Source organism: Drosophila miranda, chromosome 2 (assembly GCF_003369915.1).
Source record: "Drosophila miranda strain MSH22 chromosome 2, D.miranda_PacBio2.1, whole genome shotgun sequence".
NCBI classification, from domain to species: Eukaryota; Metazoa; Arthropoda; class Insecta; order Diptera; family Drosophilidae; genus Drosophila; species Drosophila miranda.
Window position 1 is genome coordinate 14,081,190 of NC_046675.1, and position 26,684 is coordinate 14,107,873.

Sequence of the window (26,684 nt, forward strand, 5' to 3'; positions counted from 1 at the left end):
AAATATACGTCACAAATTTCAAAATATACAGTAAAAATACTGACGAATTATGTGTATGGACGCTCCATTTTATTCCTCGTTATTGATATTCGGTTGATTAATACTAGGTAGCTAGAACCCGCAACTCTGGACTCGTAATTTTATCCGATTGACGAATTACTTTCCTATATGACTGAATAATTTAAAGCCCTCATCTTTATTGAATAGTTAATAAAATAAGGTTTAAGCAAAGACGGTCAATAACGATTTCCACTAAATTATTGCCCTTACATGATAACTACGCGCTAACAACAGTTTTCTGCATATTAACTACATTTTCATGTAGTTACCAAAAGCGACACCTGAAGGGGAAATGTGTATTTGTCATATAAGCCCCATGGAAGCGCCAGTGTGAAAAACCTCCGTTATCCCTTTTTAAAAACACTGTTTTTCCTACATTTAAAAAAAATTGGGATTTTTATGGCAAACGATCAGGAATTCGATGCTGATCACGAATTTGTATTCGATGTGGCCTGGGACATGGCTCTAAGCGGCATTTCTACACGATTTCTACATTGGTGGTGAGTCCATACTGGAAAATACTAGAAAATACTACTATCGATCGATTGCCAACTCGACTGGAAGTATCGATTCGTCAGTATATTTTTTAAATGAGACGGTATGTTTCGGTATATTTCTAAGGGGCGTCGGTAAATTTTATCGACAAGAAGCGTCACAACAAAATACAAACACAAACGGCGCCGACCTATTTGAAAAAATAAACAAACTAGTATGGCCATGACCGATATGTCAGATCTCTCCGACTACTTTATACGCCTCAAGCAAATCTTCAGCAACGAAACACGGTTGCAACGCCGCGAGGCGTCCATCAGCAAACGGAGCTCCAGAGTCCACAAAAATATTCGTGAGTCCGGGCAAGCGTTCATCGTATTTCAGGCATCAATTGGTGTGCATTCAACGTGTTTTACAGTTAGTGCCAAGGAGGCCATCGAACGGCAGCAGCGCGTTTTTGGCAAGCTGCGAAAAGTGTTGCTGAACCGCAGCCAGGAAATGGAACGGAGATACACCTTGAGCGAGGCATTGGCGCAGCATCTCGAGGCGACCCGGCAGCACAACGCGGACATGGAGGCGAAGCTGTTGCGGCACACGACGGAGGGCAGACAGCGCAGCAACGAGCTGATGGAATGGTTTGTTTCCGGCCTCCAATATTCGATCCAGAAAATGCTCAATTGCGTTTCCTTTATTTTTTATTTTGTCAGCATGCACACTCTCAAGCAGGCAACGGGGACGTACATCAACCATGAGGCGTTGCCGGCGCGTCTCAATGGTGTCAGCGTAGTGCGGGCCGACGACGGCGACATCAAGTTGATACCCTTCTCTCTGGACGGGAACGACGCCGACGGCCTGCACAGGCTGTGGCGGTCTCTCCACACCCGCACTGACAATGCCAGCAAGTGGCGGAAGCTCATTTCGGACGAAGAGGTGGCTGGGGCCAGTCCAGTTACCCCAAGCGGGAGTGAGAGACCGAAGGCGACGTCAAAGCACAGCAACTTTATGCCGACATCTATAATTGAGATTGATCTCACCTCGCCGACAAATGACGCCTCATGATTTGACTGCCACTCCAGTGGCATTTTACCGATTAACATTAAATTTGTATAAAGAATAATTAATAAATAATATTTAACTCGTCTTGAGTTAAACACAAATGAGAACTTCCAAAGTCCTCCACTGACCCACAGATCGATCGACATACATCCAATATTTACACTCGAGGCGATCTATGTACATATTTATATAGAAATAAGCATTATTTAATTGCTCCGGCTTGTGCGCGGCTGGCGCTGCGACTACGGCTGTGTGTGTTCGTGTGCGGATTATCAGGCGAGTGGCACCTACAAAAACGCAACGGCAGAGATTTGACAAGTTCAGTCGGTGTCCAAGCCAGTAGCAGAATGCTCACCGAACTACTCCTGACGATCTGCTCGGCGGCGTTCCTATATCTCTCGTACAGATATGCCGTCGGTCGGCCAGTCGGCTTTCCGCCGGGTTAGTCTGGATCCATGGACACCTCCATTGGAGCAGGAGCTAATTCTAAGTTTCTCGCTTCTCCGTTCTGCGCCCGCAGGTCCGCCGCGAATCCCCTTCTTCGGTAGCTACCTCTTCCTGCTGCTGATCAACTACAAGTACCTGCACAAGGCCGCCCTCGCCCTGACCAGGTGGTACAAGTCGGACATCATTGGCCTCCACGTTGGAAAGTTTCCCGTGGCCGTGGTCCACAGTGGCGAGGGCGTGCGCGAGGTCCTCAACAATCAAGTCTTCGACGGCCGTCCCGGTATCTTCCTCGCGGCCATGCGCGACCCCGGCGACGAAGTTCGCGGTAAGATTGAAATCAATCCTGTTTCTCCCGTCCCTTTGTGCCCGAATGGGACGCTGATAAAGCCACTTGAAAATATTGGGGTCGATTGATTTTTAATTGCCTTAGGAAACATTCTTATCATCTCTATTTAAATGGTTTATTGTGCTGCGAGTTGAAAGTATAAATAACTTACTATTATTTTCTTCCGTGATGCTGTCAATGGAGTGGCCGTGCTATGATATGATATAATATGTACATGCATATACTCACGTTTAGCACCAACGGAATCCGATTCCCGTTTAATTTAATTTAATTTAATTCTGCTCGGACAGGAATCTTCTTCCAGGAGGGTGCGCTCTGGAAGGAGCAGCGACGCTTCATTCTGCGGTACCTGCGAGACTTTGGCTTCGGCCGGCGCTTTGACGAACTGGAGCTGGTCATCAAGGAGCAGATCACGGACATGCTGGACATGATCCGAAACGGACCGAAATACCCGCACGAGCACCATCTGGTGAAGCCGGGCGGCTACAGGGTGCAGCTGCCGCTGCTCTTCAATCCCTTTTCGGTGAACTGTCACTTCCACATTGTGTACAACGAGCGCCAGTCGCGTGAGGACATGGCCGGACTGGTGCGCCTGGTCCAAATGGGAATGCAGTTCCAGCGCCACGCCGACGACTACGGCAGGCTGCTGAGCATCATGCCATGGATCCGGCACGTCTGGCCCGAGTGGAGTGGCTACAAGAAGCTCAACGAATCGAACCAGTTCATGCGCCAGTACTTCGCGGAGATCGTGGACCGCCACATCGAGACCTACGAGGAGGGCAGCGAGCGCAACTTCATTGATCTGTACATCAGCGAGATGAAGAGCTGCCCCGGATACGGCTTCAACCGGGACCAGTTCATCATGGGCCTCCTCGACTTCTCCATCCCAGCCTTCACCGCTGTCGGCGTACAGCTGTCCCTGCTCATCCAGTACCTGATGCTGTACCCCTCGGTAATGGAGCGTATCCAGCAGGAGATCGAAGAGGTCGTGGGCTGCGGCCGCCTGCCCACGCTTGAGGATCGGAAGAACATGCACTACACTGAGGCCACCATCCGCGAGAGCATGCGCATCGAGACACTGGTGCCCTCCGATGTGCCGCACAAGGCCCTGGCCGACACTGAGCTCTTGGGCTATCACATACCCAAGGTAAGTGGCGCAGATCCCGTAACGATAATGCATTGACCATTGCTTTCCCTCTCTCTACGAAGGATACCATTGTGGTGCCCAGTCTCTATGCCTATCACTCGGATGCGCGAGTCTGGTCGGATCCGGAGCAGTTCCGTCCCGAGCGCTTCCTGGACGACCAAGGCGAGCTCTGCCTCCAGCTGGACGTGTCCTTCCCGTTTGGGGCGGGAAAGCGGCTCTGCGCGGGCGAGACCTTCGCACGGAACATGCTCTTCCTCATGACGGCGGCCATGTGCCAGAACTTCAACTATGTCCTGGCGCCGGGCGACCAACTGCCCGATTTGTCCAAGAACCAGAATGGGCTAATAATCACTCCGCCCGATTTCTGGGTGCAGCTGGAGAACCGCAGATGTGGGTGATAAAGAATAGCTTTAAGACAGCCCACACTAATTATTTTATAACGAACAATAGGTGTACATGTGGTTTGATTTGTGATTTGATTTTTGGTTTGATTTGTGGTTAGATTTGTGGTTGGATTTGTGGTAAATATATGTAGGTGAAGAGCACTCTTTAGTTGACATCGCTCTCAGTGTCCGAGTAGCTGAACATAGCCAAAATCATAAGGTCGTCGATGGAATTCTCTTCCGAGTCGGAGGAGGGCTGGGAGGTGGCCGGACTGGCGGCCTGCGAAATGACCGGACTGGCCTGCGAAATGGTCGGACTTGAGAGCACGGACATGCCCATGAAAGAGTGCGGTGTCTGCCATGCCCCGATCTCGTCGTCGAAATTCCCGATGTCGACGCCATCGTTTTCATCCCCGCTCTGCCCTGGGTTCTCCACAACGTTCTCGGGTAATTCTTCGTCCTTGAAATCTAATTCTGTGAGCTTGCGCAGTCTGTCCACTTCGCGAAGGATCAGCTCCTGCTTGCTCACGATGGTTTTCACGAACGCCTCCAGATTCGAAATGGTCCCCTCGTATTGTAGGAGCTTATTGCGCAGCATACAATTCTCGGCACAGCAAGTGCACCGATTTAGCTCATCGAACATGGCGACCTTCCTGTCGTCCGACTCCGTGCATTTGTTTCTGGGGCAGAGGAGAGTCAGTGAAGCTGCCGACCTTAGGGGGCAGCGGAAGCGGAGCACTTACATGGTATTTATATCGGAATGCCTCACATGGGACAGGCAAGAGTTCGACATCTTGAGACTATAAATTTACACCAGTTGTCTCTGTTGATTATTGTTTAGAAGTGCCTGGAAATAGCCCCAAAGTCGGTTTGACAGCTTATGACCGGGTTGCTAGAGGCATGTCAGGCATCCGAAAGGGAATCGCACGATTGCCTGTATTTTTTGTTTCGATCTCCAATCGAATGATAACCCATTATAGACTTTTTCTGCAATTAAGAACAATCCTCCGCGTAAACAAAGAGTCGCAGGCCCCTTAAAACGGTCGTACCAACCCCCAGATCTTGGAAGCCATAAAAGTCAACGAACCAATTTTGATAACTTGAGTAGCGCATATAAAACATATAAAGATTATCTTGCCGCAAAACCAAACCCAAAGGCAACTGATATTGAGTCAGTTCTGTACAGGTGTCAATCAACAATTAACAGACAATCTTAAGAGGTTCCCCAAAAATATGCGTATCGCAAGGTATCGCCAATGTTGATAATTCTGCCAGCGAAGCAGTTCAAAACGGGTCGGCTGCCTCGACAAAATAGTACTCTACCCCGTTAATGGGGTGTTGGACTGTATTGGTACTGTAATTATTAGAGTGAGATTTTTAAGTAGTCTCTGCTTAATATGTATTTTACAATACATTCAGAAATCCCAATCTATCCATCAAGTAACCTAAGCCACCTAAGTCTGCCATAATTTCAATAATGTAGTTTCAGGATTAAAATATGTTATATACATACATATGAACAAGTTTCACGCGTTATCTAAAGCAGCTTCTAAAGTGGGCATGGCACAAATTCCGAATTTTGAAAAAAACAACCAAAAAGTCTTATCGGCAAGAGTCGAAACGAGTATCCAGGGGCGGATTAACCCTAAGGCAAAATAGTCAATTGCCTGGGGCCCCCTATAAAAAGGGTCCCTGCAAACAGGAAAATGTGTAAAGGCATATAACTTTTGTTCAGTCGGAAGGACTTAAAAGTTTGTTACTGAAAGCTGTGGTTACGACAACGCATCAAACATGTCTGGAAAGTAGAAGCAAGAATTTTGAGCTTCCCAGGTCCCTTAATTTGGTTGAAAAACATGGTGTGAGGTGCTGTTTTTATCAAGTAGGTTTTTTTCCATTCTGCAGACATTATGTATAATTTTTTTAAATTTGAAAAATAAAATTGAAATGAGAAAACTTTGAAATCATTTTCAAAAACAGAGTGTTTTTGAATGCGCAATGCGCATTCGAATAAGACGACCGACTGGTTTACGATTAATTTGATATCATACTAAAGACTAGAAAACATTGCTGATGACGAATCACAAAATACACTCTTTATGAGGCGATTTTCATCGCGAATAAAATTCCAAATTTAGAATATGGTTTCATGTTTTATTATTTCGAGGAAAAAACTAAACAATTATTTCCGAATCGTTACAGAAATCGTAACACGTACTCGTTATAGAAAAAAAAAACCTAACGACGAAGTGCTCCCGAAGTGAAATTTTTACATCACGATAAATTCAGGACAAGAGATTTTCTTAAAATCATCGACAATTTTCCACCGAAACGCATCGCCGAAAGTTTATATGGAAGTTTCGAATAGATTTGCATTTCTATTCAACTGTTCTTTAAACGATGAGGACCTTCACAAAGCTGCAAAAGATTAGCAAGTTTTTATTTTAGAGATTTGGAGGAAGTATTCATCAAACTGAAACAGTTGCAGCCGTGATCTCCAGATCGACTGATATACAACAAAATAAAGTCATTTGCCTAAGATTCTACAGAAAGATCAATTTGTAGATGTACTTTCAAACACAGAAATAGCTCTTCGGACTAAAAATTGTTGATCTGGCCCTGCGAGCATCAATGGGACTCGTCATTTAAGGGACATGTATTTTGTTTACGCATTCGTGAGACCGAGCCTCGACCGGCTTCGGTTTTTCTTTCGATTATGATTTATGGTTATTAAAAAAGTAAATATGGATTTTATGGATAATATTTAATATTTAATTAAATTGCGATGGCACTTCCAAAAAAGTTACCTTTTCCAAACTCGATTTCAACACTATGATCTGGATCCGTGTCAAACGTAGACACGACCTTATTGGGTTTTGTAATCTGTCCAAGTAGTGGCCACATTCAAGGGCTACGTAGAACTTGGGCGGTAGAGGGCCCCTCGAAGATTGATGTTCAAATGCTTTTAATATTATTTCTGAAACCAACCTCCCTTGAGCGCAATAATATTTACTTAATTCTTATTAAAAATTCAAGAGAGGAAATGGGTCAAATTTTGTGATTTGACGACAGTATATCAAGTCAGTATATAAATGACTGGAGTTTCTGGTTTTAAGATGACTTATCCGTTGGCCTTAGTTTATTGTGACGTATTTTACAATTCGGGTAAAACTGTCTGCTTAGCCCGCCAATAAGCTAAGCAGTTAAACTTGAAACTTAGGCTAGTTTGTAATTATTGTTATTCGTATCATACGTATGGTGTATAAGCGAGAGTCCCTCCAGTGTTCTTCCCCATATATTGCTTCGAATCCTAAATATCAGCTTAAAGACTACATGATTTCTATTCACGTTGGCCACGGACCTCGATCCATGCCAGTTATTGGCTAATACTGGCAGCTCCACTCCACCACTCCACCCAAAGCGGAAGAAGGAGATCCCGATCCCCATCAGTACCCTGGGCGTTGCCGCTCTATCTCGGATCTCTTCAATAGTAGGCCTGCTTAATGGCCGCACTAGTGATCAGGAATGCGGAGCCTATCAGCATGAAGGTGATGATTTTGAGAGCACTGGGTCTACCGGAAGAATCTGTGGGAAGAAGAAAGAAAGAAAATGTAAGCGACTGGATAGTTTAAGGCCTAAGGCCTAACAAATATTTAGCTCAAAGATTTGTCACCATCAATAATCCTTACTTTTCTTGTTGGGCATTACGCGAATACATTGCTTCTGATCCGTGTTCGTCTGATAGCCGAATTTGCACTGGCAGACAGAGTTGCGGCATTCCACATTCTCGGGATCCTTCTCAACGTGGCATTCGGTGGCCTTCGTGCAGGACTCGCCGAGTTCTATGGAACAAGTCAACATTAAATAAGGGTCGATATGGTTTTACAGAAGAATTGTATAGGTACCGCGCTTCGTTTCACAGACTCCGTTCTTCTCGTGCTGTTCATCCGAGCAGGCGCACTTGCCCTCCACGCTGCAGCTGGCCAGCAGCGGCTTGCACTGCTCATCCTCAATGCACTCGTCCTCCAACTCCTCAGCTGTAAGTGGATAAAGCAGGATGAGTTTCAAATGTACTGAGGGGAGAATGTTTCTGGTTGTACGAACCTTCCTGGAGGCACTGGTCCTTGAAGTGGACGTAACCCTTGCGGCATTGGCAGGAGCGCGTCTGCTCCTCGGAGTCCTTGCTGGTGCAGGCCGTGTTGTCCGGTATGCACTCGTCGTCCTCGGAGCACTCAGCGCCAATGCCCCGCACACAGGTCTCATCCTTCTCCATGTAGTTGTCCGTGCAGACACACAGGCGGTTCGAGCACACTGAATGGTCGACGGGACAGGCATCGTTGGAGTCGCACTCGGCCCCCAGGCCGTGCTGGTACTCGCACAGCTGCTTGATGGCGTCATACAGGGCGTACTCCTCGCAGGTGCACCGCCTGGGTATCTCTGGGTGGCAATAGGAGGCTCCGAACGGGCTGCACTGGCTGTTCGATGTGCAGGACAGGTGATACTGAATGGCTGTCGGATGAGTGGATATCAGTCACGGTGTCATAAGGTTAGAGGTGGTTGTGAAACGTTTTTATATCCACTTACGTTTCCTGCAGTTGCGCAGATCGCGCTCGTAGAAGTAGTTCTTTTGGCATACGCAGGACTTGGACAGCTCATCGAACTCGTACTCGCACTCGTCCGTGCTCTCAGCTATCTCCCCGAGCTCTGTGGGATCAGAAACACTGGTCAGTTAATGTCCGAAAAGGTTACAGCTATTTAGTACCCACCCGCAAAGCATTTCCCGTTGCGTGCATAGTAGCCCTGGCGGCAGAGGCACACATTGTTGGTGCAGATCGAGTGCGGCAGGCCCGTGCAGGTCTTTGCATTTTCCGTGCAACTGCTACCATCTAAGGAGCACAATACCGGGAATCGTTAGGCTTTGATCAATCGGAGAACTAATCCGGGGCATACTCACACTTCTTCTCTTCGGCATCCTCGTCGTCCCGGCTTGAGCCCAGCGTTGAGTATGTCTTGATATCCTCGTCATCGAAGCGGAAGAGGGCGGGCAGACGGCGGCGATAGTTGTGGGTGGAGTTCCGGCGGCTGCGGCTCCGACTCCGGCTGCTGGTGCTGGTGGAGGTGGTGGCTGTGGCCACATTCCTCACGCTGCGTCCCAAATCCTTCAGGTCACGCAGCTCGTACTTCTCGATGCTGGTCTGAACGGCGATCTCGTGGGAGCGTGGCGATATCAGAGCCTCCGTTTCGCCATTGGTCAGCGAGAAGGATACCTGGGCGGCGGCATCGACGTGTGTGGGGGGCGGGGGGGCGTGCACGAATGCCTTGGTTAGCTGCCGCCGGAAAAACGATGAGGTCTCCGCCGTGGGCTCCTCTGTCGTCTCTGTGATGGCCTCGGTTGTGTCGTCGTCGTCGCCGTCGTTGTCGTTGATGGTGGGGGTGGTGTCGGTGTCGCCCGATGTGGCCTCGGTGCCGGGAGTTGTGCCAATCTCGTCCACATAGGTGCATACTAGACCCACGCACTCGGCACCAGCGCCCAGTGCATCACAGTCCTCATTAACGACGCAGGCATCGTTTTCTTCTGGAGAAGGTTAGCCCAGAGTAAGGATTGGCAACAGTTCGGGCTTGTGGGTGGCTCAAGGATTACTCACCCATTGATTTGCGACGGCATATGTTTCCATATCTGTTATAATAGCCATTTGCACAGCCGCAAACGTTTTGCTGACAGCTGACAGATGCACGATCGTAGCCAAAGTAGCAGTCCAAGTCCTGCAATCAGCCGGATATCAGTAAAAGGATATTGAAATGGTATGGAGAGAGCACTTACCGTGTCGCAGGACTCGCCGAGTCCGTTCAGTGGCCTACACTTGCCACGCAGATAGGTTTGGCCATCGGCGCAATCGCAGACCCCGGCTTTACAGTTGGCTCCCGTTGGCATAAGATTGCATTGAACGGTATCGTCGCATGTGTCACCAATGAGTGACGTCGTCAGGCATTGCGTGAAGTCCGCCGAGAGCACCGCGTCGAAGGAGGGGCACTCGCACTGGCCGGTGGCCGAGTCGCAGCTGGAGCCGTCAGCTGTGCAGTCCGCCTCGCTTTCACATGGCCAAAAAACGGCCGAGACGCCTCCTTCGCCTGCAACGATTGAATCATGCGGTTTAAAAATATCTTTTTAATAATCGGAGACGAAATGTAGTCCCTGTGCACCACGCCCCTTGCCCAAACTTGGCTATATCGACCCACTTTCACCCGAACAGGCTGCAGCTACAGCTACAGTTCCCACAATCAATTGCTAATTGATTGAGCAGCCTCGTCAATCTTTGAGCTCACGCCCACTTATCTAGCTGTTCGGCTGATTATGCACCCGCATAAAAGACCAGCCGTTCCCCGTCCCCGGCTCCGGCTTCCTCCCGGCACGCAAGTCGCCGCGTGTCCGGGGCACAAATTTATTGCGTATACGCCAACGACTTCCGGACGAGGTTGCGGCAAACGCAAAAATTTCCATGCAAAACAGTATCAACCACAATGAAAATACCGCACAGGATGGGATGAGAGCTGGAACTCGCCCGGCGCTCTGCCACTTTAATTTCCATTTTCCGTGGCCGGCGAAACAAAGCGAGAAAGACCTTGGGCTTGCGGCTGGAAAGACCTTTCGTGAGACAGGCTTTGCTGGACACGGGGACCAGTGCCTGGGTGCGGATGTGGGTGTGGGTATGGGTCAACAGGGCAAAGTACGAGTACTTGACCTTGATTGCGTTTGAATTAATTACTCCGGTTCTTTCTTTAATATTATGACTGCCGTTTGCCTCCGATACTCCGATACTCGTATTTGTACACCAATTTGGGCTGCCCTTTCGCTTTCGCCGGCCTCACACCCGACTAATCGGGGCTTCAATTCCATTACCGGAAATTGCTCACAACATTTGTGTATGGCTGCCGGCCTATATGGACTAACTATATGATTTTCTCAACTCGTTTACCTTGTGGATGGAGCACTACACACAGGACGCCGAGCGTCAGGATCCACTTGAGGTTTGACATTTTCCCCTTTTTGTTCTGGCCCTGATTTTCACGAACTGCTGGCAAAAGTAGCCGAAAGACAACTGAACTTTTCTGGTGGGGATTGGGCACTTCTGTTCGACCCGTCCCGTCGCTCGAGTGTTCGATTCCGGTTAATCTTATCTGAGGCAGCCAGCCCCGTACCAGTCATAAAAATACTTAAACATCGATGATTAACCGGTGGCAATTGGAGTGCTGGGCCCGGACATTGGGCGGTGGTTTTACCAGATAATCCTCACATTCATATGCCATTTGGAGTTTGCCAATTTCACCGAAGTTGGTTGCCAAGGATACAGTAATTACCCACTTTGTTGGACAATCTGCCCCGTTAGTCACTCTGGCGTTCGTCCAGCATGCGCCAATCGGTATCAGTAGCGATAGAAAAACCTCACTTATCAGCCTCCAACACCTGGCTGTGCACACCTGTTCACCCCTTTAATGAGTGTGGTAAAAGTTAAACCTTTTTTTGTTATTTAAAAGAGCTAAGTTGATAATGGTGAGGCGGCAAATATTTATCACCGATTAAGGTTGTTACAGTTTAAGACAAATTAGGTTTCGAGCTGTATGTATAAAGCTCGTATACGAGTATACAATAATCTATGAATCACTCACTCATTCAGCTTTCATAGATAAGATGCTTTAAGCATCCAATTTTATTACTTTTACCTTAAGACCTATAGACAGAGGGCGCACGGGGCTTAAATTCTCTTTCCACCTGCCTATGCGGCATCTGTCTGTTGAGCTCATCTGGGTCCCTGAATTCTATATCAAATACAAAGGTGCAGAAACGACGTACTTGTCGGTCCGATAATTTTCTAGCATCATTTTCGTTGGCGACTCACAAAGCCAATCTCCAATAGCTTTCTTTCAGCAATTCCTTTTTGATGTTCCCTCTATCCTTTTCTCTCGCAGACACCTGAGGCTGAGACGAGACTTCTCCGCGCTCAGGCCACGCTCACAGCGAATACGCATTAAAAGAATAACGGATTGCTCTCCTGCGTAGTTTCCATCTTTGGCTATTGATCCTATGCCTTGGCTCTGTACTTCTTCTATAATTTCTACTTGACATAAACATACATATTGTACATACTACATACCCAGCAAACCAACCAACGTGCCTTTTGCGAGAGGCCCGCAAAAAGCTCGCGAAATGCTCGCAAGTGATCCGTTTCCATTTCCGAATCCAAATGCGAGCGTTTTGTCGGGTTAAGTCTCGCTTTGGACTAATATGCGATATCAATGTGAGCAATTTTATTATCTTTCTGTCTCTTCAAGCTCTGGCTTTATAATAAGCAAAATATAAAGCACAATACCAATTCTGTGCATAAAAATGATTGAAATATTATTGCTTAAAAAGTCGGAGATCCAATTGCAATTAACAGTCAAATCATTCGTTGCATATCTTCAAGAGGTAGCCAAACTCCGATAGTTATACAATTTTTGATCATTTTGTATAAATGGTATTAGTTGATTAAGTAATGCGAACATTTTTCTAAACCGAGTCTGACTCGTTTTTCACACAAACATTTATCCCTACGGGTCACGTTTCGCCAAAAACCTCATTGTATGAACAGAGTTATTATTTTGTAGAATTATCCGTTTGGGAGAGCTACTAGATGTTTAAATAACAACATATTAACAATAGCTACTTCCACGCGTGAAGTATGTACCACATTTGCAGCTAGTGCTATTCATATTCATCTTCAATTTAATAAATCAAATCAAATGGAGATTTACAATCAATTTAATATTCAAACTCAACAGGTGCTTCAGTTCAAGTAACATCAATTATTTTCAAGAAGTCACCACAATAATCGATTAATGAATATTCCGTAGAAAGGATTTCAACTATATTGGCTTGTCTTCTACAATGACACAAATATTGGGAATTATTATTCAAAATCGTGAATCATGAAAGCTCAACTGCAGAGTTGTAGCTCAGCCATTTATAAGCCACTTTGATTCATACGAGCAAAAGAGACACATTTAAGAGCCATTAACAGACAATCGTCATACAAAAATTTCTAAAATCGATTTGATTCTGCTTCGGACGTGATTTCGTATGCATTACTAAATGGTCAAAATCGTACGAGTACATATGTAAATCGTTTATCAAGAGGGGGGCAAAGGAGTCTACCGGTTGCACTTGCAAACAAGATAATTTATAATTTACTAGGGTATTTAGACACCACTCATTTGATGCCACCGCATATACTCGTATGTATCTCCGATCCCATTAAAAGTCGGTAAGCCTATGTTCAGTTTTTCGTGTTCCGTATAAACTATTCCATCAGTTTTTAACATTTCTGGTTTCTGATGAAGTGTAAAGTGTGTATGTATGTAGGTAACATGGGAACAATCAATCTACACGGTATCAAAAAAGTCGGCCCTCGAATCATTTATTTTTTTTTTTGTTGAAGGCTGCAATAGTTCACAGACTAATCTTTTATTTAAGTCCAGTTGCTTCAATTGGAAAGAACACCGTATATATACCAAAAAATATACGTTTGTCAATGGACATAAAGGAAAACCTCCTTATTCATTTAAGAATAAATAACAAACCCATTGTGTTATTATTATTTAAAGGGTTAATACCTATTATCACATCTTAAGCTAGATACAAATAAACGTGATAAATTATATTTCAGGTATGCACCAGCCTGTTTTTCTTAGAGTAGACTCAATATATAAAGCAACAAACCAATACATACTATTTATAATCACACTAAAGAAGATTATTATTATTGGAACCGTCCAATGAGTCTGCAAGTCTAACAAAGGAAGCTACCCTCTTAAATTATGGCTTACGTACTCAATGCGAGAATGCACGTGGTTTAGGTTGTAACAAACAGTTTTCCCAAGAGAACTTGCACTTTTTAAATAGACTCAGTACTTAGATAGGTACATTGTCCTCAAGAAAATTAAAGTTTGGTTATTCGTCGAGGGGATGTGCTGACCTTCTTTAGCTGGAGTCCCAAAAGCTGTCGTCAGTCCGTGGCTGAAGGACAGCGGTGGGTTTTGTAAATTACTAATAGTATTGTATTTATAATTCAATACGAATTATGTGTTAAAAATAGCCTTACAGCAACGTCGGCAAAGTGTGACAAGTGACGGCCTTGAATCTATTTATCGAATTATTCGTTTCTCATATGTGGACACCAAATACTTAATGTGGAACGTAACGAAGCGAACCCGAGCCCGAATAAAGGTAATATCATTCGCAATCCACAATGGATGTTCCCTTCCACGAGATCCGCTTTGGGCAGCATCCTCAACATCTGAAAGTCCATTTTAGACCTTGAGCAAACCGATGCGTAGGACTCCATTAGCCTTCTGACTTTCTGACTTATGTCTCTTGGCCGCGTTTCAATTTTCCCGTTGCTGGTTTTTATTGTCGCTCTTCTTGCTTTCCCGTTTTTTTTTCAGACACATAACGTAAAAGGACATTTTGTGGCTATAAAAATGCTTTGCCACGCACGCGATGAAATGAAAAGAGCAGCGGCAGGTGCAAGAGAAATGACAGACCTCCCTCCCTCCCAAACTATACATATAAATATATATATATTTTTATATATTTTATATATACATGAAGGTAAATAAAATATATATGGGAGCTATCTAGTACAAGTGCAAGGACGCTCTTGGAAGCTATCGACTGAAGTCTGTTGGGGATTTGGTCTACTCACATTTGGCTTAAAGCAGCTCTTGGCCGGACCGGCCCTGGCCTCTTGTAGTATCTGCTGGCTTAAGTAGACGCCGAAGTTATCCAAACATTTAATTGTAGAATATATAGTTGCATATATTTTGTTGAAATATCGGAGCACTTTTTCACTTTTTATTGTAATATGTTTTCCTCGAACTGAAACGATTTGATTAGCCCGAATTAGCACGAACAGGTAAGTGTCTTTACATTCTTTAAAAGGGTGTGTTCTCGAATCCACTCATCGGATCATGCTGATGATTAAAACGTCACGAGTCAATTGATTAAAAATTCCCCAAATAGGTTAACATCTGGGATCGAATCGGATCGGATCGATCTTTAATCAACTAATGCATTTAACAACAAAACAACGAGGAGGCAAACAAATAATACCAATAATAAACTAAATTCGTGGATTTCGAGAACACATGTGGTTGGACTGGTCAGTTGGTCAGTTGGCTGGGAATGAGATACCATTCGCTACCCATTCGATATGTAATAAATGACGCCCGTCCTATTAATGCCTTTACACGTATGTCGTTGTGTGTGCTAGCCAGTATGTATCCGTGTTTTGGGGCTTTGGGGCTTTGGGTTTTGGTGTGGTTATGCATATAATGGATTGAAATACGTTAAGCGTTGGCGCGCCGCATATGATGACCTCCGTGACCCGTCCGCCCACCCGTCCAGCCCGTCTGTCTGTCCGTCTGTCTGTCTGTCTACTGGAAACACGTTTTTATTCCACTTTCCCACATAATTCACAGATACAACGACACCGACAGCGACACCGACACCGACAATCGATACTCATTAAATTATTCCCAAAGTAAAATAAACACAAAAGAGCGTAATTATGTAATGCCGAGACAACTCTTATTCACCGATTCCAGAAAAGGTTTAACCAACTTTTACGACGAGTATTACAGGGGCAGTGCAGGGCATACCCCGATTTCCATTTACTTTCAGCTCGGACTGTATTGACTGGTGTATCTGATTAATACATTAATATGCACTACATTTTCATTGTTTCACTATTTATTTCGGTTGATGTTTTGATGTTTTGCTGGGAGAGTCATGAAGGGTCGTGTCGTTCAAATATCACTGCATCATTTTTGCGCGCACGCCGTTACATGCTTGCCACACACGAATTGTCGACGATCCTTGTCGAGTAAGCTTCGAGCCGCGACTGCGGCCACTTTGGACTGTGCCCCCTGTTTACGACTGCGGCACTGGGCCAGAGAGCGAGCGCCGGCCGAAGACGGCCACGACGAGAGTGAGCCAACACGTGAGAGAGGACCCTGGACATGACTTGCCCCAACTCGACTCTCGCCAGGCGGCGTCTTCGGCTGCGATTGAAGGTTCCATGTAAATTGTGGAAAAGCAACAATTTTCCGCCCCCCCCCAACTGAGCCAGTGTGCGTGCAGGTGTGGGCCTGTGTGCCACAGAAACTACATATTAATGTCCATGCATATGTATGCACTTTCACGACTCTCACGAGGAGATGGGATGGCCCATAGAGCTCTCCTGTCTCCTGTCAGTCGAAAGGGGAAGCACAAATTAGACAGATAGTAAAAGGAAGGAAGAAATTATAGAAAATTACCTGCGAAGGATTTATAAAGACACCAAGGGACCGGGGCGAGGGGTTATTTATTACAAAATTATTTCCTTTACAGTCTCCCATGCAGAAGCTTTACATAAGCCCCAATAAATCCCAGCCAGCCCACGTGTAGGGACTTGGAGAACAAAATCCAAGAAACAACCACAGCTGCATTGAATTAGAAAATACAGAACAAATTGGGTCAAGTGGCCGCATTGGAATTGAACCTACAACCATTTTTTAACCACACTCTGTTTGCTCGCACACCCCTATCACCCATCACCCCACACCCACTGTCCCTCCCACAGCGGACAAGGATTCGGAAATGGTTAACCACAAAAAAGAGCCAAACACTACAGAAAAACTACAGAAGGAGCAACAGAGAGAGAGAGAGAGAGAGAGAGAGCGAGGAGAGAATGAGGGCCGTTTTGGTGGTGTACCCCGAAAACCCCAGTACATGGTAATCCACTCGGCTCCTCTGGCAGCACGACAGACTAATGCTTTTGGTCAGCAAAAGTCAGGTGCACGAACACAAGTCGTTCCCTGTGTGGCAGTGGGGAGTGGGACTGGGCATGTGGGAACACGTATACGTACAATATACAACATTCAGGGGTTTTTTATTTGGGTTTTATTATGGCTTGAGTATCAGAGTAATTTGTTATATCAAAGTCGTACTCACACTCGGATGGGGTGTTCCGGGTTTCTCTTTCGATGTGCATTCGACAGTTGTTTATTTTGTTTGCTTATAAAAAAGAGCGGCTCTACTTTCATACCCGGAGTTCAGTACCCTCTACAATATACTTTATACGTAAATATTTCGCTCACCTCCGCTAGGAGCCGAACACTGTACGAGGAAGAGTGTGGGACAGAGAGAGAGAATGAGTAAGCGCGTGGTGAGAGTAGCAGCACTCTTCTGTGCCTGTAGCCTGTGCCGCCTATCCGACCTGAATTGATTTCAAAGTATCGCAGCATATGATTAAAGTTTTCATTATTATCCATATTTGTTATGTATATTGGCTATACACACGACTCTAGCAATTGAGAGCGGTTGAAACAATGGAGATTTTGTTGGTGAAACTCGGAACACAACATCCTGTTTTTAGGTGATACGTATTGTTGGCTCCTACAGGCTGACGTGTGTTGTTACCCATGACTAGACGCGCGACAGATGGCAAACGAGGCCATCAAAAGACCCGTAATGACTTAAACAATGCACAACAACTTGACCGAGAGTGGAGTCGGAGACCTTCCTGAGTACTCAAATAATGGCACATATGGGCTGCTTCAAATTGTCTGTTGGCAACTATTTTGCCACCCATTTATAATTTATACATTATAAATTCTCTGAGCTCTGAAAGGTGTTACTGTCTTGATTTAGGAAGCCTTTACCTCAGCTATGGGGAGATCTGGACTCGGATGGAGTAAGCTATACGAGTCCTGAGTCATGGACTCCTTGGCCAAGGCAAGATATAGATCTCTGTTGGGTTTGAGTGTGCTTAACTTTTTGTTTGGTGTTAAATTTTTGTCATTTTCAGTTTGCGTACATATGTACACAACATTTGTTCTACAACAGAAGGGAGGGGGGCAGGGGCTGGGAGAGGGAGAGGGAGAGACGAGAGCATGTGTGTGGAAATTTGTTGGATTTCCATGACAAAGCTGGACTCCCATGCGGCCGCCGAGCTATTTTTAGGTTATAACAAAGTGTTTTGCTGGTCAGGACACGCGACACCAGGACATGGTAATGGCAACGGTAACAGTAATGGCAATGCTAGCGCTGACGGTAACGGCATTTCGGTTATGCAAATGCAAACAATGCATTGCCCCCGAGAGTCGATGGCAGCATATGCGCTCCCATCCAGCACGCCAAGAAAAATAAAGGTACGAAGAAGGGAAAGCCCCAAAGAACTGAGAACAGGTTGAATGGGGCGACATATGCGCTGTATAAATAAAAAATCAATCGAAAAGAAATGTAAATATGTAAAGAACTGTCCCAGTCGTAGTCACATGTCCCTACCCAGTCCTAGTTCCAGTCCAACTCCCCCTTCCCAATCCCAGTCCCTCGGCCCATATGCATGCCAAATGAGCCAACAAGAACATCGCTGAAACAACAACAGCGACTAACATGTGGGCTTTATAAAAAATTCAAAATTTTAATCGAAACATAGTGCAAGCGGAGCGGAAAATAGAAAAATAGAAAATAGAACAGAGCACCGTGTTCGGGAGAATGAGCGATGCGACCCAGCAGATAAGGAAAGTGCATATAAGTATGTATGTACCCCAGTATCTGTGTGTGCCTGTGTGCATTTGACACGGCAAAGCGAAAGCCAATTGCCTGTCAGTACTGGTCGGACTGGTCAAAGCGTGCACTTCGACCACCCTCCCCTGCCGCCCACAAACTGCACCTGTCCCTTACACTGAGAATATACGTATGTTAATTAAGAATTTAAGATCATGAAAATAAAATCTATTTTGGGCGAATACCCCTTTTTCAATACCCCACACTACCTGCGAAACAGTAAACTCAAACCTCAGGGTAGCCCAAAGTGGTCCTACAAGAGTTATCCCCTGTATGGGCGAGTTCCCTACAAGGGAGTTGTCCCCTAAGAGAGCAATATTCTCAACAATCTCTCTGCTTAAAAATTTTACTGTTGGAGTTGGAGACTCAGAACCAATAAGTACTCAGTTTCATTAGTTGGAGCCTCAGAATCAATAAATACTCAGTTTCATTCGGGATCTCCTCCTGAGATCCCTATCCCTCTATTCCTAGCCTATCCTAAAGGCCGGTACAACATAAGAACATCCACCCCCACGGTCGCAGTACAAGACCCTACAACAATATTTTTTGACTAGATGTTCACCAACTTGGGATCGGGTAAGCGCTGGCTAGGATGGAGGTAAGGGTAAGGATCCTCGCCAAATTATATCCTCTATTAGGCAATAAGTGGAAAGTCAGGAGCTTGAGAGTTTAAAACAAAATAAATTCGGAAACTGATTTCTAGGTCAGGATTTCTTCACAGTGTTTCCCTGCCCTCTTTCAACCGTCGATTGCACAAATCGTAACGTGATAACTGTTTTCCGAAGTGCGGTGTATAGTACATACACTGTTTACGGTTAGTTTTTTATTGTGTTTCACCTTCTGCTGATGACTTTCTCTCTCCCTCTCTCTTTTTATACCCGATACTCAAAATGAGTATTGGGGTATATTAGATTTGTGGTAAAAGTGGATGTGTGTAACGTCCAAAAGGAATCGTTTCCGACCCATAAAGTATATATATTCTTGATCAGCATCAATAGCCGAGTCGATTGGCCTGTCTGTCTGTTCGTCTGTCCGTCTGTCCGTCTGTCCGTCCGTCCGTCTGTCCGTCCCCTTCAGCGCCTAGTGCTCAAAGACTATAAGAGCTAGAGCAACGATGTTTTGGATCCAGACTTCTGTGATATGTCACTGCTACAAAAATATTTCAAAACTTCGCCCCGCCCACTTCCGCCCCCACAAAGGACGAAAGGCTGTGGCATCCACAATTTTAAAGATATGAGAAAACCAAAAACGTAGAATTGTAGAGAATGCCCATATCTTTAAGACTGCGGAATCTGAATTGAATCGTATCATTATTATAGCCAGCATCAAGAAAACAATTTCATTTTTCTCGCCCTGTCTCTCTCTAACACACACGTAGCATAGCCGGCTTTGCTTAGAGTAAAACATTAGCGCCTAGATCTCAGAGACTATAAAAGCTGGAGCAACCAAATTTGGTATCCACACTCCTAATATATCGGACCGAGACGAGTTTGTTTCAAAATTTCGCCACACCCCCTTCCGCCCCTGCAAATTACGAAAATCTGGGGATATTCAAAAATCTCAGAGACTATTAAGGCTAGAGTAACCAAATTTGATATCCGCACTCCTGTTAGATCTTATTATAAAACGTGTATCTCAAAATTTCGCCCCACCCCCTTCCGCCCACACAAAGGACGAAAATCTGTTGCATCCACAATATTGCACATTCGAGAAAACTAAAAACGCAGAATCATAGATAACGACCATATCTATCAGATTGCTCAGATTGATCTGGATCAGATCAGATCATTTTTATAGCCAATAGGAACAAATCAATTTGCAGTGGCTACGCAGCGCCCGACGTCACGCTCAGACTGATTTTCTGTCTCTCTCGCACGCACTCTTTGTCATGTCGTTTAATATTAGCGGCGTCTGCGGAGGAGAGCATACTGACTAAGTATCGGTATAACGTAGAGTTGCGGTGTCCGCAGCAACTCAGAACGTTCCCCCTCGTTTTTATTTGTAGGCAATAACTTAAATTCTGCTTCTGTATTCTCGGGCATCTCCTGGTAGACATGCTACTATTAGTTATATTTTGGTTAAGGATATGTTAAGAAATCAGATCTTGACAGGCAAGTTCATAATGTTGAAAAAGTAATGAGAAAATGTGTGATATGTTCGAACTGAAAACTTGATTGGGTAGCAGTGGTTGCCCAAGAATCTGATCTGTGGGTCCATCGAAGACTAACACAAATGTTCTCAGAAATAGTCTCTCAACATCCAAAGGTTCTTACAAACAGTCATGCACGAACAGTCCTAAATGTATGCATTAATATTTGTATGTACATATGGTACCAAAAGCACTCAAAAGATATGTTAATACACATCGACACAGAAAACCCAGCTCACAAAAAACGTATAGAATAAATACAACCAGCCCAACCATCTTTTACGTACAAATTTTGTTCTTGTCGCATTTGATTAAATGCTCTACATTTATTTTTACATTAACATTTAACTTTTTAATTAAAATCAAACAAATTATATTGATTTTCTTAAAGCTTTGCTACGACAAATACCATGCAATGGTAATTTTGTACTTGGCACTAGACAGCAAAAATTAGGTTGTTGCCCTGAATGAAAAGATCACGTCGCCACATGTAGAATTTGTAATATACCCCCAACATCTTTTTATTAAATAAAGAAACCGTGATTTGGCCAGTCATTTGCAGCACCGATATCCACAAAAATGATTGATTTGTAAACAGAAATTGGTACGACACTTTGGCAGGATTTTTAATTTGTGTCGATAGAGTTATTACTCTACCTACCTGAAGACATTGCGACCCAAAATATAAGTTTACTACCATTTTTAATGTTTCTTCAACTTGGCAATTTGCTTAGTTTTTTTATTGATAGTGCCTTGTTTAGATGATAAGTTTTTAGTGGTAAAATTTCTCAACAAAATTAGCAACTAATCATTAAAATTGTCCAAAGAATGTACCCGCCTTTCATCATACACTAAGCACGCTTGCTTAATTGACATGTAATTCCAATGTTCTATTGCTTCTATCTAATAGAGATCCCCGTGTTTATTTTGTACGCTCTCCAATCTCGATAAAATCTTAAAATTCCAATGATGACACTGTAAAAGCTCTCAAAATCGATCATAGGTGTTGTCAGACTGTTCAAACCGTAAACGATGATGATTTCGGAGCTTTTTGTGTAAAGAGACTATAAACAAGACGAAAGGAGGAGGAGGGAAGGAGAGGAGAAGATTAAAATGCTCTAAGCTTGAGATTTACTGAGCGGAGAGTTCTTATCGCCGCTTGTAACATTTTACAGTTCGGTTCGGTCTACAGGTTAGTTTCTAGATATGTTCCGCGCTTTGGGCGAGAGCTGACCGATAAATCGTCGAGAAATCGTGCCAAATTGCAAATAACTTTGCAAAGGTACATGTTTACATCTTGTCACAGTGTCAGTGTCAGTGCCAGTGTCGATGGCAGGTGCAGTCGGTGGGCATCGTATTCGTAATTAGTATTTCCCCTGCTCGGCTCACCTGTGGATTGTGTCTTCCCTCATCGTCGATAAGTTTTTGTGTGTGTTTTGGGTAGAAAAGAAATTAGAAAATGGTTTGCAAGTCGTGGACGCTGCCGCATCGGTCAGCAGTCCCTCCTGCGTCCCACGGTCTCTTGGGATCGGTTCGCCTCACGTACGCCGTGTGCGCCTTCCTGTCGATCTGCCTCCATTCTGCCATGCGCAGCATGCTCGCCATGGTCATACTACGTATGGTCAAGCCGCGACCCGAGGACAGCCTTCTGATGGCCCTGGAGCTCGAGCGTAGCAACTCGACTGGTCCGGGGCAGTGCGGAGGCCCTGTCTTTGGCCCGGCCTCGGGGATCCAGGTGACACAGGCAAGTCCGATGCGATTTTTTGTTGGGTGCACAGAAATCTGATCCAGAGTTTGCAGCAGACGGGCGACCTGCCCTGGACACGCAACCAGGAGCTTACCTTTCCCGGCGTCTACTACTACGGCTACGTCATCTCGATCCCCCTGGCCGGACACCTGTCGGATCGGTTCAGCAGCAAGCGGCTGTTCATCCTGTCGCTGGTCTTCGAGGCTTCGGCATACTGCCTCCTCCCAACGATGGCGCATCACAGCTATGGCGCCGCGGTAGCCGGCTTGGTGATCTCCGGCATGTGTGCGGTGAGATGAGTCCAGCAGATGGACATTGGATATAACCTTCGCTTTGTGTTCGCAGGGATGCGGCAATCCGCCGCTATACCAGCTGTTCGTGACCTGGGCACATCCCACGGAACGGACGTCGCTGCTCTCGTTCGCATACATCGGCCTTCTCATGGGCTCTATTGTGGTCTATCCGGTGGCCAACTACCTCAGCGACTTTGCGTGGGAGCTGTCCTTCTATGTGGTTGGAAGTGTGACGCTGGTCTTCGGCATATCCTGCCACTGGCTCATCTACGACACCCTGGATCAGCATCCGCGCATTTCGAATGCGGAGAAGGCGTACTTACAAAGGGAGCCGTTGTCCAGAAGTCAAGTAGGTGACTAAAATAGATCCACTGGTTACTTTCTCTATATTTTCCACCATTTGGCAGTTAAATGTTCCTTGGAGACAGCTGCTTTCCTCGCTTCCTGTGTATGCCTTCATCCTGACGCACGTCTTCCACAACTACACGTTCCTCGTGCTGTCCGTCGTGATGCCGCGCTTCATGCGAGAGGCCATGCAATTCACCATCCATGATGTCGGGGTTCTGTCGGCGGCTCCGTATCTGGGCGGCATGTTCTCAAAGCTGATATGCGTCTTTAGCTGCGGCTACGTGGAGCGGCGCGTGGGTCTCAATCAGAGCTGGATGCGTCGACTGCTGTATGTCGCCTGTAAGGGTATGCCTATCCAATTCTTTAGATGGTGGATTCATGTCTCCGTGTCCTTTCCAGGTAGCATTTTAACGATGGTTTTTATTGGCGTTATTATTTGGGCCGGATGCGAGCAGAAGACACTAGTGATGCTGATGTACGCGTTCCTTTACGCCACCACAGACATGGGTTTTAGTGCCGGCTACTGGCCCACACTGTTGTACTTCGCGCCTTCCTTTGCCGGTCTTCTATCGGGGCTGGCCAACTGTTTGGCCCACCTGTCTGGATTTCTGGCGCCCCATCTCGTGGCAGCTCTGGTGCATACTGTAAGCATGAACTGGTGTATTTTCAAGCTTAACCTTTTATCAATATCGTATTATGCAGGGCACCAAGGCCGAGTGGAATATTGTGCTGCTGACACTGATCCTTTTCAATGGCATGGCCATGTTTGTGTTTGGGCTGTTCAGCAGTACGAGGCTGCAGTCTTGGGATCCACGCAGACACGCGGAGTCTTTAAGTGCAAATCAAGACAACGTTCATTAGAAATTAAGAATTAAACCTATTTTATTTTTTGTTCTTTGTGTTTTTAAATGCGCGCCCATTGGGTGTGCACCTCTGTAATATCGAATAAAGTAGATTCTAGTGTTTTCTAATGTTTTATACTCTTCGCATTTCTCCATAGATGTTTGATCGGATCGGATACAAAACAAAAATTAACTCAACAAGAAATGCAAATTAATATCCCTTCTTATAAACTTTGTTGTATCGCCTCTTAAATACATACAAACATGGTTAAAAAGATGGCATTCCAAAAAGAATATTTTAACTACGTTTAAAGTTTCATAGAGAAAGGTAGCATTTGAATATTATGATTTATGGTTCCAAAGACTATACCCTATATAATCTATAATCTAACTATAATCCCAAGATGTTACATAAGAGACCAAAGCACACCTACTCGCCCATAGGTGTGCAGAACCAGGACTTCATCAGCTTGATTTCGTGTCGTTTTTTACATTTGGAAAAAAACGCAATTTACAATATTCATGCTTAAAGCAATTATTGTTTTAAATCAAATAATAATTAAATAATAAATAATATTTAAAAAAAAAAAGGGAGAATGAACAGCATCGAAATATTTTATTTATCAACTTCTCAAAGATCCCAATGTAAGCCACAGCAGCATAAAAATGGACTTAAAGGACGACTTCAACTTAATAGTTAATTTTCTTTTTAAGTTTACAAAGTGTTTAATGCATATATTGAATGCATAGTAGTATCAGCATCTGTGGTGCGAAAGAAATTGCTCTATCAACTGAACAATTCATAAGAATTGTCTTGGATTTTTTTTTCCTTCTTGTACTTTCTTAGAAATTATCTCTGTATGAACCAACCAGTTGGATGAACCCGGCGGTCGTAAGTATTTTTAGAAAGCAGCGATAATTGCCACAACCCATGGAAATGTTTTCAATCCACGACTGCTATATAAGCTTTCGAGCACTATCGGAAAATTGCAGTTAAATTTTACACATTGCAAGATGCAGTCCTATTTGATTATAGCCCTGGCCTTGATGGTGAGAACTTTTACTCTGAGAAATAAACAAGAATCAGCTTCTATTAAATCGATCCACAGAGCCTGGCTAATGCAGCACCCAGTGATCCGGACAGTTACGCACCAACTGAGGCTGTTAGTGTTCCATTGCCGGAGTCGGACAAGAATCATTTGTGCAAATTTCACGAGTATCTCAATGGAGTTAGGATGGGACTTTTTGGGGTTATCATGGGCATCAACATGGACTTTATGTCTAAGGCAGAAACAAATTTCCCAAACGAATTTATTAACTTTTTAACGAATCGCCGCCGCGAAAAGAACGCAACTCTGAGCTTATGGCAAAGGAATTTCGGCGTCGACAAGGACCAGATAAAGATGATCCTGCGGAACAGGACTGTGGCTCAGGAGTGGGCAAAGGATCATGTGTTCGAGTCCCACTACCTTGAGATGCATGTGTCCTTGTTCAATGCACTGCGTTCCCTTAAGGAGCGTATGGTCGAAGAGGCAACCCGATTGAAGAGCAGCCTGAGCAGTGAAACTGTGGCTAGAGAGCACGAACTCTTCGATGACGTCAATCAATTTGAAAATTCAAGGAGAAACGGGGTTAATCCCATAACCGATTTAATAGACAATCTTGAATCGAAGATTGAAAATAAATATGAATGTTCTACATAATCTACATAATCTGAAAAAATAATAAGACTTGTCTACTCCTCAGACCATTTGTTTTTTTAAGAGCTTCAAAATACTAATATAAAAACTTGACATAATATTTATTAAACTTACCACTACCAGTTTCTGATATCTCCATTTTGTATTGTTTCTAGCTCTGCGTCTTATTTTGGTCTTGTACGATTCGAAATTAAAAATACGATTTAAATATTTCTAGGCGCAAGCTACTGCTTCTTAAAATTCATTGCATTAGAAAACTATCGGGCTCGACTATCTGTGGTATCGATGGTGCTATCAGTTTTTTTGTCCCACTAGCAGGGTAAATATTTACGTTATATTTTATACGTTTATACATATATATTTTGACCTCGAAATTGAGTTTAAGGTATATTTACGGTATATCGGTACACACGATTTTTACCGTTGGCAACATCTAATTTGTATAGACAGTTTCCTTCAACTCTTATCAGAAGATGAGCAGCTTCTGCATACCCTGGAGAAAAGGATATTATAGAATTGTGAAAATTTTCATACCAGGCTACTGGAAAGTAATCATATCATAATCATATAAATAGGTCTAAAACATGTCAATCTGAAAAAAAGTCATTAGTAATATTTCAAATCAGCTTGTAAACAGAATTTTTAAGATAATTAAAAGAAAGAGGGTATAAATGTGTCTATACTCATAGCTGATACCGGTTTACCAGCAACGTAATATACCAGGCGCACTTACGTTTCATTACGTGCATACTTACGTTTTCTGCTTTAATATATTGTTGAAGTTTTTAGCTTAAACCTTATTTTAGACATAAGGAAATAAAAGGAAAGTACTACAAATGAACCAACCTTGTAGAAAATTGATTCATCAATCGGATAAAATTATGAGTTCAGAGCTAAGGATCCTAGCTAGCTGTTAATTTCCAGCCGAATATCAAAAACGAGAAATATGATGAACTTTAACACAAATAATTCGTCAGTATATTTACTGTATATTCTGAAATTTGTGACTAATATTTCGGTATATTTCTGAGGG

At 44.4% G+C, this 26,684-nt stretch overlaps 6 protein-coding genes and 1 long non-coding RNA gene across 9 annotated transcripts; 4 read left to right on the forward strand and 3 right to left on the reverse strand.

The window, feature by feature from the left end:
- Window positions 1-679: 679 nt before the first annotated feature.
- Window positions 680-1,715, forward strand: LOC108154227 (kinetochore protein Spc25). The gene is made up of 3 exons (XM_017284453.2): window positions 680-904; window positions 971-1,187; window positions 1,260-1,715. The coding sequence occupies exons 1-3, from the start codon at window positions 772-774 to the stop codon at window positions 1,609-1,611; spliced, it is 702 nt and encodes a 233-aa protein (XP_017139942.1). The 5' UTR covers window positions 680-771; the 3' UTR covers window positions 1,612-1,715.
- Window positions 1,716-1,913: 198 nt separating this feature from the next.
- LOC108157623 (probable cytochrome P450 304a1) lies at window positions 1,914-4,022 on the forward strand. Its single transcript, XM_017289759.2, has 4 exons — window positions 1,914-2,049; window positions 2,129-2,380; window positions 2,692-3,548; window positions 3,611-4,022. The coding sequence occupies exons 1-4, from the start codon at window positions 1,956-1,958 to the stop codon at window positions 3,944-3,946; spliced, it is 1,539 nt and encodes a 512-aa protein (XP_017145248.1). The 5' UTR covers window positions 1,914-1,955; the 3' UTR covers window positions 3,947-4,022.
- Window positions 3,958-4,815, reverse strand: LOC108157624. Its single transcript, XM_017289761.2, has 2 exons — window positions 4,675-4,815; window positions 3,958-4,611 (listed from the first exon to the last, which is right to left on the reverse strand). Exons 1-2 carry the CDS (start codon window positions 4,722-4,724, stop codon window positions 4,098-4,100), a joined length of 564 nt encoding a protein of 187 aa, XP_017145250.1. The 5' UTR covers window positions 4,725-4,815; the 3' UTR covers window positions 3,958-4,097.
- Window positions 4,816-7,106: 2,291 nt separating this feature from the next.
- LOC108157292 (cell death abnormality protein 1) lies at window positions 7,107-11,027 on the reverse strand. The gene is made up of 10 exons (XM_017289291.2): window positions 10,903-11,027; window positions 9,750-10,057; window positions 9,574-9,691; window positions 8,883-9,503; window positions 8,695-8,814; window positions 8,513-8,632; window positions 8,033-8,437; window positions 7,834-7,965; window positions 7,618-7,770; window positions 7,107-7,513 (listed from the first exon to the last, which is right to left on the reverse strand). The coding sequence occupies exons 1-10, from the start codon at window positions 10,961-10,963 to the stop codon at window positions 7,413-7,415; spliced, it is 2,139 nt and encodes a 712-aa protein (XP_017144780.2). The 5' UTR covers window positions 10,964-11,027; the 3' UTR covers window positions 7,107-7,412.
- Window positions 11,028-21,843: 10,816 nt separating this feature from the next.
- LOC108157293 (sialin) lies at window positions 21,844-24,084 on the forward strand. Of its 3 annotated transcripts, none has more exons than XM_017289294.2 (6): window positions 21,844-22,465; window positions 22,522-22,758; window positions 22,814-23,110; window positions 23,169-23,448; window positions 23,509-23,753; window positions 23,812-24,084. In XM_017289294.2, exons 1-6 carry the CDS (start codon window positions 22,181-22,183, stop codon window positions 23,968-23,970), a joined length of 1,503 nt encoding a protein of 500 aa, XP_017144783.2. In that variant the 5' UTR covers window positions 21,844-22,180; the 3' UTR covers window positions 23,971-24,084. The 3 variants fall into 3 exon arrangements, with proteins under 3 accessions (XP_017144783.2, XP_017144784.2, XP_033245680.1); XM_017289295.2 differs by having other exon boundaries at window positions 21,846-22,465; window positions 22,525-22,758; XM_033389789.1 differs by lacking the exon at window positions 21,844-22,465 and having other exon boundaries at window positions 22,661-22,753.
- An 844-nt stretch (window positions 24,085-24,928) lies between these two features.
- On the forward strand, window positions 24,929-25,660 carry LOC117186956. Its single transcript, XM_033388392.1, has 2 exons — window positions 24,929-25,001; window positions 25,061-25,660. Exons 1-2 carry the CDS (start codon window positions 24,966-24,968, stop codon window positions 25,652-25,654), a joined length of 630 nt encoding a protein of 209 aa, XP_033244283.1. The 5' UTR covers window positions 24,929-24,965; the 3' UTR covers window positions 25,655-25,660.
- A 78-nt stretch (window positions 25,661-25,738) lies between these two features.
- Window positions 25,739-26,609, reverse strand: LOC117186973. Its single transcript, XR_004471789.1, has 3 exons — window positions 26,498-26,609; window positions 25,997-26,144; window positions 25,739-25,925 (listed from the first exon to the last, which is right to left on the reverse strand). It is a non-coding gene; the product is annotated as an uncharacterized LOC117186973 (long non-coding RNA).
- Between the last annotated feature and the right edge of the window lie 75 nt (window positions 26,610-26,684).